General features: G+C 42.2%; 1 protein-coding gene across 2 annotated transcripts in view; it reads left to right on the top strand.

The window, feature by feature from the left end:
* The window catches only part of ADPRHL1 (ADP-ribosylhydrolase like 1), a 460,723-nt gene that overhangs the window by 110,716 nt on the left and 337,996 nt on the right, over positions 1 to 12,011 (top strand). For both annotated transcript variants that reach the window (XM_044071213.1, XM_044071214.1), the window contains exon 2: positions 3,528 to 3,692. In XM_044071213.1, the coding sequence (XP_043927148.1) occupies positions 3,528 to 3,692 (165 nt within the window). The remainder of the gene's footprint in view (positions 1 to 3,527; positions 3,693 to 12,011) is intronic.

Below are 12,011 nucleotides of genomic sequence, written 5' to 3'. Positions count from 1 at the left end.
ACAGATTACTGGAATTCATATCTGGAGGTTACATTGCTTTTTGCTGAACAGCTGCAGAACTTTCCACAGTCAGTGTTTCTTCCTCACTTTTTGTAGATGATTTTTTCCAGGTCCTCTGTATTTATTTTTCCCTGGCATCCATGCAGTACACTTACTAGCCAGTTACTGAAATTTACCCATAAACACAAGTATACTGTTCTTCTCTGCTGAGTTTCTGTTTCCACACTGGAAGAGCTAGAATTAAGCTGTTATTCAATAAGCAGCCAGCTTGGAAGTCCTCGAAATGCTTTCATAATTTTTTTTGGATGGCACACTGGTACAGTTAGCATTACTGTCTCACAGTGCTTGGTTCTCCAGTCTGGTTCTCAGCTGGGATGTGTTCTTTGTAGACTCTGCATATTCTTTCAGTATCCATGTGGGTTTTTGACTGGTGCTCTGGCTTTAGCCCACATCCAAAAGATACACTGTAGGTGAACAAGTGATCCCCAATATGCCTATAGGTATTTGTGTTATGTTTGATTGACTCTGTGTGTGTGTGTGTGTGTGTGTGTGTGTGTGTGTGTGTGTGTGTGTGTGTGTGTGTGTGTGTGTGTGTGTGTGCGCGCGCATCTTCTAACAGACTGGCATTATCTCTGGGATTTATTTCTTTGCCTTGTACCCGCTCACTTTCCCCCTAGCCCTGAACTGAATATAGTGGGTAGCAAAGAATGAATGAAAAGAATAATATACATTTCATCATCTGGCTTTTGCACATTTTGTTAGTTCACAAAAAAATCACACTATTTATTTTTTTGGAATGTGCTCATTAGTTTGCCCATTTTAAATGTCCCGAATTACTGTGTATTATCATTAACTTAGTAACCTTTAATTCCAGAATTATTACTTTCTAAAAGTTTTCACATACTGCATACTGGTTGAAAAATCTAGTGTGTGATCCTTTAATTGTGCCCCTGAATCAGACTGCACTAACAATTTTATGAAATAAATATTCTAAAAGCCTTTTTTTCTTTATGCACAAGCACTTATATTTACTGACATTTACTCATGCAACTGCATTATCTGCCATTTTAGTCTGTATGCCGTTTCCTGCTTTCCTGCTACACCATGTTTTTTATCCCATTTCAGCTGAACTGTGCTTCCTTATTTATAATCATAAACTACTCCTGGATATATTAGTCAACCTCAGTGCTAATCTGTTGTATATCTGCCCAAACAGCAACGTACAGTAATTGTTTAAATAGTATGCAGAGTCATGACTGTAGCACATCCTACTTTTAGTTCTCCTGTAGAAATGCTGCAGTATTCACAGCCAGGAGCAATTGCACAGATACATACTCTACAGTAAACATGGTATGCTGACTCAATCACCCAGGGCCAAGCTAGCAAGATGCAACACAAATCCACGGAAATCCACAGAAAACTGAATATGCACCTCTTTATCACAGACAGGATTCATGAACATTGTGCCTTATGGAGCAGGACTGATTCATAACAGAATGGCAAACCAAAGCACTCTATGATTTATAAAGAAAGCAACATGGTGAGGTATCAATTTGTACACTGTCTTATCCTACTGTGTAGCCACAGTGCTCCATGCATAAATCACACATACACAATATCCAACCCAGGACTGTACATTATTCAGAGGCACTCCCCCAACCATGTATGGGCTAGTCCAAACTACATATGCTATGGAACCATACAGACAGTGACTGCATCAGTCCCCTTTTCTGCTGATGTGTTCCTCAGCATATACAGCTGTGTAGGAGTATTACAGTTTAAGTTAAAAAAAGAAGTCTTTGCAAAGTAGAGAAAGCCCTTTTGGTTATGGAATTCCCTGTTTGGTGTAGGCCAACTTGTTACTTACAACCACACCTGTCCTTAGTCCCTCCACTATGCCTAATGAATGAAATAGTTTTTAGAATTGATTTGTGGAGTGATTGAAGACTGCAGTGCAGCAGTGGGTGGCTACATAGTAAGATATGCCAAGTAAGGCATACATTACAAAGTAGCTGTTCCCTGCTACACAGCAATTCAGGCCACAAGCTAGCAGTGGTGTGAACATTATTGCACAGTACACTATGTTCATCAGTATACCATTCACAGAAAATGACATCTGTCTGTATACTGCTTGACATTACCATGGTCCATCTCAATGAATCTTAGAAAAGACATTTGGCATAACAAACATAATGTGCAAAATGGCTCCCTATTGAAATGTCAGCACTTGTAATGTCAAGTGCTGGCACACCGGAAAAAAATGATTGAATATAGGAGAAAAGTGAATATCGAAAATTGCTCTTCTTTTTAAACTTGCTTTTTACAGGGGCAAGCTCCCTGCACCACCTGATGTGAGGGGCAAGGCATTCACACACCCCTGAACTGATGTATGCCAACTCCAAGATCTCCATATGTTGGAGAAGGGGACATTATGAGAAATGGCCATCTAAGACTTAGTATATGCAAGCCCATTTTTTGGCCATTCATTTCTCGTATTTTGTGACTCATTGAAGTAGGTTCTCACATGTCAAATGGTTACTGTGCAGAATGCATTAATGCAAGTGAATAGTTTATGAGCAGCCTGGCATGTGCATAGTATATCACTCCTTGCAGAGGGCAAGGAACAGATTATTCAGAATGTGAGTCAGGATAGGATATGCATTCTGCAAACAACAAGATCTGGTAACATTTTCATATCAAAACAATGGTCGGCAGTTGCTAGTTTAGGAAAGCCTCCTTGACTGGCAATCCTAATCTTGAATCTTATACCCTGTATAAATCTACAGCAAAGGGATAGCACCATGTTTAGGATCTTCTTGAATCTCAGCCTTTGATTTAATGTACATAAACCAGATGGAGACTATACAGAAAGTATTGCATGTTCTTTAAACAGGTGTTTAAGGTGTTACTGCATCTATTCTCACAGGGAATAAAGCAAAGTTATGTGTAATAGGAAAACACAAAACATTGCTTTTTTGGATTAAAATCCAGTCGTTGGGGAGATGTAATGTTTTATTGCAAGTGATGAGCATTTTTTTCTCACATTCTTTGTTGAGTTAATGTATAGTATAACAACATTGAATACGGCACATTGATTTTTAAGCACACATTTATTACAAATCAATGCTATGAGCAGCATAAAAATGTATTTGAGGGTCTTCCCCCTATATATTTATATTAGAGTGAATTTATAAGAAGTGCCCCATGAGAATGCTGCTCTGTATTTGGTTAATAACAATAATCAGGATTTACCATATTGAACTGAGAACAGCTTTTTCCTAATACATGCTTCAGGGAAAAAAAGACTGAAGAGAATGGAGTGAAAATAAGAAAAAAATATTGAACTCCCTGTATTATGAGCTACATGAGCATAAAAAACAGATGTGTGGCAAAAGGTATTAGACTGTTAAAGGTGTCAGCTGCAATGCAAACACATTATTATTCTGGATTTGCATCTAATTCATTCTGCTGAGAAAGTCCAGCTTTGCAGTGTCTTATTCTAAATTTTCTTTGTCTTTATTTTGTAGATTACTGGTCCCTGGAAGACCTGTATCGGGAAATGGTAAGACTGTATGTGTCAGCAGTTGAAAAGATCCAGGGAAGACGACCTGACCCTGCCACAGTTGAAGGATGCTTGCAGCTAAAGCCCAACAACTACATCCTAGCATGGCACACACCATTCAATGAAAAAGGTATGCATAACTGTTTTACATGTGTTATGGTCACTGGAAATGTGTAAACTATTACTACAGAAGATAGATGGTCTGCAATAACGATAGCTAAGGCACATGTCTCTCCAGATGCAAAAGCTGATCCTTACAGTCTGGAAAAGCGAATCAAACTAGTGGTGTGTTTATGTCCTGCAAGAACCAATTGATGTTAAGTCATTTACCCTGTCTTTACAATGTTGGATGGCTTACACAACTGTTTCAGAAGGCCATCAGTCCTGGCAAGGTTGTTCCTTAAATATAGCCCCTGTGACAGGCTGCAGACATGTTTCTTAGCTCTTCAAAGCTGCACTGGGCTTTTGTCGCCAGACTCTTTGAAGCATTTACAAAGATCATAAGCAGATAACTGCTAGATTTCTGGAATGTGACCAAAACAAATTAATTCTATAAGAACAGATATATGTATTTTCAAGTTAAGTTGCTATTATAATTTAGTATAAAAGATATTTTTTCTTTCAGATCAGTTAGGCAGAATTTAGCCACTTTTAGATTCTTACAGTATCTGATGCTAAGTTATTTGGGATACTATTTTTCATACATTATAACTGTTGTATTCATAGTGACTCCAACTGTAGTGAAATTACTGCAAGGACTTGTGAGGTTGCAGGTGTGGAATCACTAAAAGCTGCTGGTACAACTACAGCAGCTACAGCTGTTGTTTTGGCCACTGTGGCTGTCACTCCCAAGACTTTGCCTTCTGCGAAGAAACTAACCATGGAGAATCCAAGCTGACAGGAGAGGCACTGAAAATGTTTGTGTACATGGACAGAATTGATTCATAGAAAATTGCACATACTTAAGAAAAAACTTTTGCCCAGATCTAGAATGATACAAAGTATGAGAAATAAAATGCCATCACTAGAGTCTTACTGTTGATAAACTGGAAAAGCACTGATGCATTATTTAAACAATATTTTAAAGCTTTGACAAAAAACTTATAGCAACAGTACACAGAAAATGCTAGATATCTTTCCAGTAGTTAGAGATTTGTCTAGTAAAATAAGAAAATGGGTATTGCAAGTTAATCCAAGAAGTCTGATAAACTAGCAGTTTTGTGAAACTCTTATTAGTTAATAACTCTGTTCAAAACTAAACTGTATACTTCTGAGTCTAGAACTGCAGTAATTAACAGTCCCTGGGATTCAGGTAGCTGTATTTTCTGTGCAGGAACAGTGTAGGAGCGCCTGCATGGAAAATGGCCGCCGAGCGATTACGATAGAGCCATTTTCACATGCACGAGTGGTCCTACACTGTTCTAGCACGGAAAACCGGAAAATATGCAAATCACCTCATTTGCTGGTGAAAAACATGCAAATTAGGTGATTTAGCGATTCACCAAGCTGCCAGGCCAAATATAAGGCCATTGGCATTAAAAAATGATGAATTATTATGAAAATTAAACTTTTTTTTTTTTGGCCAATCATGGCTGTTTAAGCATAGGACAGCAGCACGCAAAAGGGATTGTGCTGAAAATTAAAAATAAAAAAAGTGAAAACTCAATTTGAAGTGAATTCTGCATTTTGCCATTATAGTCAATGGCATGCAGAATGTAAACAATACCATGGAGCACTGGTTGTCAAGGGGAAAGGGTCTGTTTTAGTGTAGTAACTAATGACCTACACACTGGGGTATGCAAATGAGGGGAGTTATACTGAACCACATATTTCTTCAAAGTGTCAGCTTGTACCTAACTGTGTAGGTGCAGCAATACAACAGCGCAAGTGTAAGAGCCGAATGACTTCATAAGGGGGTGTGTCATGCTTGCTGTAAGCTCATTGGAGCTTTGTAGCCCGTGTTTGTCCTTAGCTAAGCACAGCTAAGGAAGGGAGTAGGTCAGATGTGCCTGAGCAGTGTGTACATAGCCTAAATGGGTGTGTGCGCTGCACACCGGATTTTAAACCAAAAAAAAAGGAGAAAATGGCGGCACTGTTTACATTTGAGCACTGGGTATGCGCAGTGCACCTCGGGGCTTTAATAGGGAGGAACTGGGAAGGGGAAACAGCAGTAGGAAGACAATCAAGGAGAACTAGCATAGCTGGCAGGTGGAATGTATCAGAATCAACCAATTACACATGCAGCAGCCTAGCACACTACTATAAACTAAGCAAACACCTTTCAGACTGGTTTTTGGGGAAACAACATTAGGAAGGCAATCAAGGAGAACTAGCATAGCTGGCAGGTGGAATGTATCAGAATCAGCCAACTACACATGCAGCAGCCCAGCACACTACTATAAACTATGCAAACACCCTACAGACTGTTTTTTCCCACAAACTCTACACCATTGGTGTACACAGATGGGGGATTTTTTTAACTGGCAAAACTAACCAAAAAAATGTTAGTGGCTGCTGCTGTGCTAGAGACTGAGGGTGGTGAGGAGGAGAATGCTGACAACCGACCCACAGTGAAGAAGAGGAGAAGAGTGTACAGACCCAGGGTAACCTATCAGGGCCTACATGACCTGGAGATAGTGGAGCACTATAGGCTTGACAGGGACATTCTACAGCAAATCATTCAGCTGTGCCAGCCTTGCCTCACACACAGAACTAATAGAGGGGAACCCATCCCTGTGGATACCAAGTATGTGTAGGCTTAAGAATACTAGCCACAGGTACCTTCCAAAGACCAACTGGGGATATCATGGGGGTCTCACAGACATCAGCATCCAGGGTACTCCACCAGTTCCTGGATGCCATGACGCCACATGCCAATGAGCACATATAGTTCCCCACCACCCGTGAGGCGTTGACCAGAAGTATGCATCTCTTCCACCACATAGAAGAATACCCTGAGGTAGTTGGTGCTACAGACTGCACGCACATCCACATCAAATCACCACCTGGCAAGCCTGGTAGGGTCTACATAAACCGCAAGGGCTTCCCCTCCATCAACTGCCAGGTCATGTGTGATGCCCAGGGCATTATCATTAATGTATGTGCTGGCAGCCCTGGAAGCTAGCAATACTCCCACATCTGGCACTGCTCACAGCTGTATCAGGCATTTGTCAGGGGGGACATCCCATATGGCAATCTAGTATGTGATGCTGGCTATGCACTGGAGCCATGGCTGATGACACCCATCAGAAATGCACACACACACACAAACAAGAACACCATAATGAGGCACACACACACAAACCAGGATTATTGTAGAGTGTGTGTTTGGGATGCGCAAGTCACGGTTCCGCTGCCTTGACATATCTGGTGGAGCCTTGCAGTACTCTCCAGCTACATGTACACAAATGTTCATAATATGTGCCATGCTACACAACATGATCCTGCTGAAACAGCTGCAGCAAGAACAACACGGGGCAGGGCCACACAGCCCCCCACCATTGCCATGGCCAGTACAGGCACAGAGGGACTTGGAGAAGGAACATCCTGAGCCTGCTCCTGTAGGCAGAAGGAGGCGTGCCCAGTATGCCCATGCCTTGGCAAAGAGGCAACATATAGCACACACACTGACACTGTAGGGACCCAGGGACTAATACCTCTCTCTGACTTGCACGCACAGTAAAAAGGATGCCAAACATAACACTACATGTGTTTTACCATGTATAGGGAGTGTACTATGTGCATACTACATAGTCAGCCCTCCAGCATCGTCCTCAGTACTGGCCCAGCAACAAGGTAAATCACCCTTCCAATCAATTACTGAATGGAGTAGTATGTTCTCATAGTTGTATGTATGATATGGATGCAACCATACAAGGGAATTGGGTGGCTGAATAGGATAGCAGCAGACAGCTGACAGCTATATGGAACAGCAGGAAATCCATAACAAATACTGGTGTCAACCTACTAGGCAGTACTATACAAGGTGAGAACTCCTAGCGCAGTACATGTGATGGCCCAAATAACTGTGGGTGTCAATAGGTCACACATATGGATGTCAATGAGGGTCACATACCCACCAACAGCCTCACCGAGCAGGACAGGTGTAGATGACCATAAAGAAAGGCTGGGCTAAGGCCCCCAAATGATGGCAATGGTGAACAGTCCCCACCAGACCTACACAGACATACCACAACAGGTCTGGCAGTTGTATTTTAGTTCTGAAGGGTAAGAAGTCCGAAACTGAAATTTATGCCATTAAGATTTAACATCTGTACTCTACTAATATACCTCCTTTCTTGCATATTAGGTCACAATACAATATGAAATGGAAGCCGGCAGAGTAACCAAAATACCAAATACAGTCATTGCAAATGTTTAACATCTTCAGATGTGCACCTCCCCCCCACAATCCCATGTAGAAATGCAGTAACATGTAAGTTTGAGGAATAATATCACTGGAGCACAGATTACCAGAGGTGTCCCAATCTACATTGCTGCATGTGTACAATATGCAGAGGTCAGTGTGGCAAGTTTGTTGTGTGTTTAATATTGTCTGGAAATGGTCAGCATGTGGGCCTGGATGGTTGTGTCTCAGTGGCCTAGGTAGACTACAGTGGCTGACAGGGCCATGTTCCAACAACTGCAGTGTCAACCACACTGCTTCTCAGCTACACCCATGTCAACAGTTGTACATACTCACAGTCCAGATGTCAATATCTGTCACCATTGGAAAGCTGGGCATGCCATGAATGGGGGCCCATACATAGAAGCAGTACACAGGTGGAAGTAACCTACACAGAGTGCATATAAAATAACTGTCAACTGCACACAAGTTTGGAATTATACATAGAGGTTAGCATCACATTAGTTGTCCCTCTAGTATGGAATACTTGTAGTCTGGCCAATCACTGGCAGACCACAAAAGGCACAGTTATAAAGTGATGACAGGCTGCACATGATCACACACAAGCCAGCATAAAGGGAATGTCCCAGGTATATTTGTGAGTCAAGTGCAAGAAGCTTCCATATCACACATGCACCCAGCTCACCCCACCATGAGCCAGAGGTTTATCACAGGTCATATTCTTGCTGTAGGTAATGAGTACAGCATGACCCCATCTCTGTATGGGAATACATACATGATGCTGCATGCTGAATAGGTGTCCCATGCAGGTGTGTCCGTAGCTGTAAGCACCAACCTGCCCACATCCAGGCTTGTGGATCAGTATGAACAAGAGGGATTGACAGGAACACATCAACCACTTACCACTCTCACCCAAGGGTAATCCACTGGCTTGCAGCCTGGGAACGTATGAGTTTCAGAATGCACTGGCCTGCTACAGACGGCCTGCAGCACTTTCAAATGGCCTACAGTCCTCTGGCAAAGGCCCATGCCTCACCCATAGTGCCAATGTACGGAATGTCAGGGGATACTAACTAACAACCTAACACAGTAAACAGAAAACAAATGCAAGGCCATGTTGACAAATCCTAGTAGCATGCCTCTCCATGTCCTACTGCAAGGATGTGGACCAGGCCATAAATACTACTGGGATAAAGGTCCAACTATAGGGATAACTCTGAGATATTGGTTTCATAATGTTAGAAAGAGGAGAGAATAACACAGGGGGGGTGTAGAAGTATGGATGTCATGGAGTGTGTGAATTCTGAAACTCTAATGTCCGCCCATACTATCCCCTGACTGCAACCCATGAATGAATAGCCAGAAAACTGCTTGTAAACCACATTGTGAAGGTAAACTGACCAGATATATGAGTCCTGCCTCTGGATAACCTGGGTGTATCTGTACAGCTGAGAGGTATGGCTCTAGCAGGATATGGCCATTCCATTAAGTTGAAAAAAGCACAAGAAGGGGATCCCCAGCCAGTATACTAGCAAGGAGCTGGGCCATTTACACACAACCAGCAGTCTATTGTCTATAACTGCCCCACCACAATGGCAAAAGTGTGCCAGAACCTGTAGTCTATATGCCTCAGAATATTGGTCTCAACTTCATTCATCTTGTATTTCCCTGGTAAATAACTGTGAGCAAAGAATGGTAACTGTCAGTAGTTGATGACATGGTACAGCACAGTGTAAAACAGTGCTTATGTCAGAAAATCTATGCTACAACCAGCCATGTTGCACAAGCAGCAGAGACAGCAATAGTTACAGTAGCCCTGTAAATTACACCCATTGTGTCTCCATATTGGCAACCTATCTACAGATATCCTGCAGAAACAGGTTGCTAGGTGTAGCTGTAGCACACAAAACCCTGAACTGGAGTCCAAACCTTCCTGGAATGGAGGCACACACTCAGTATAGAAGGTCATACTGGGCATGCTCCTACACTTAGAGAAATGAAGCCCATGTCTGACAACACAGTAGACTGCAAGTATCTGTTATTCGCAGATGTCTGTGCACACACACACCAAATTGTACACCATTGATACGTCACACACACATACACACGCATTGGATAAGAATACTCACACATATCTAAGCCCATCATAATATAATATGTCAAACACACACACACAGGGAAGAGAGAGAGACAGACAGTGACAGAGAGAATCCAGTTAGGAGGCCTTTCCCACCCAGTACACATCCCATCGGCCTATATCACATGATGTGCCAATATCATTCACTGTAGAAATTCCTTTGGTTAGCCCTCAGCCCTATAGTCTCAGTGGTGCTCATGATAACTGTGTAACACTACAATACAAGTAATTATCCATGTAGCAGTTATAATCTCAGTCCTGTCAAATGTAAAGTTGTGTGTGAGTGTGTGTGTGTGTGTGTGTGTGTGTGTGTGTGTGTGTGTGTGTGTTTCCAGATGAATGTAGTTTAGGCCATTCACACTCATTACACTTCCAATTGCCCTACTTTAGCACTCCTGCTGATGTCAGTCACCCTGAAATAACCCTTTTGGCAGCTTGCAGCACTATAAGCTCCATAGTGCTTGCAATAACTGTGTAATACTATAGTGTAGCAAATTAGTTAGGTAGGAGTTCTAATCCCGATCCTGACAACTGTGAAAATATGTGTGTTTGTGTGAGAGAATGTGTGTGCCTTTGTAGAGACCTGATTTTGTGGCCATTCACACTCACTACACTTCCCTTACTCCTCCTTTAGCACTGCTGCTGATGTCACTCACCTTAGAAGTATGTTTGGACACTGTTCTACCTATAAGCTCTGTTGTGCATGTGATAAAAGCAGAACAATGTTGTAGTAATGACTACATAGGTAGGAGTTTGAATCTCATTCCTGGCAAGTGTTTGTGTGTGTGTACATATATCTACATATATGTGTCTATACCTTAAAGATTTTGGCCCCATTTACACCCAGTACACTTCTCGGTGCCTGACTTTAGCAGTCCTGCAGATATAATTCACCTTAGAAGTACCTGTTGGCAACCTTAAACCATATAAGGTCAGTGGTGTGTGTGGTAAATGTGTAACATAAAGGTCTGAAAACATAGTTAGATAGAGGTTTGAACCTTCCTCCTCCAAATGTAAATGTGTGTGTAGGGTAAAATATTTTGTGAAATCTCTCACCCATTACATCACCCAATGCCAGTATTTACAAGGGCTGTTGATGTTCCTCATCTTAGAAGTACCTTGGGACAACATCCATCCTATTAGCTCCATGGTGCATGCGATAAATGCGTAACACTGTTGTAGCAATACATAGCTAGGTAGGGGTTAGAACCTCAGTGCTGGCAAGTGTGTGTGTGTGTGTGTGTGTGTGTGTGTGTGTGTGTGTGTGTGTGTGTGTGTGTGTGTTTGTGTGTGTTTGTCATCAATATCCTGTGTGGGTGCTGGTGTGATTGTGTAATAACAGGATTCATTGGGGGGTGGGTTTTGCTAAATTATTATATTGAGGACCTAGGATATGTCCCAATGTTCACATTACAAGGCCAACAGTTGTCAAACACCATAGATGTTGATGTAGACAATCCACAGCCTTAAATGTGTACTGCCATGTGCAATGACTATATGACAGTATGGATTAGTTAGCAATATAGGCAATTTTTTTAATACTCAGAGGCCACTCTCCACCCAGGAATCATACACAAACACACTTGGCTAGGCAGCAACCATCATATCAGTATTTCTCCTGTAAATTGGCTCACAGATAGTACCCACGGTGTGATTGCAGGGAACTCCATGTCAAACAGATGACCAGACATGTCTGGTGTCACACAGGGTACGGACCCATGTCCTCCCATGTTTGGGATCTACCCTTCTGAGGTGCAGGAGAACACAAAGGAACCCTGGCTGTTAATGTTTGTATACAACAGTAAGGTGGGTAGTAGTATTCCCAATCCATGTGATGTTGACATCATGCCCAAAGGCCACTTGACACCTATGACTGTTGTCAGAACCCTGGATATTACCTCAATGCCAAGAGATGTGCCGCCAAGACCTTTGGGAACACCATGGCT

This window comes from Protopterus annectens, chromosome 5.part0 (assembly GCF_019279795.1).
Source record: "Protopterus annectens isolate FY-2018-M chromosome 5.part0, PAN1.0, whole genome shotgun sequence".
NCBI classification, from domain to species: Eukaryota; Metazoa; Chordata; order Ceratodontiformes; family Protopteridae; genus Protopterus; species Protopterus annectens.
Note: the sequence above shows the minus strand (reverse complement) of the source record. Positions and strands in the feature narration are given on the sequence as shown.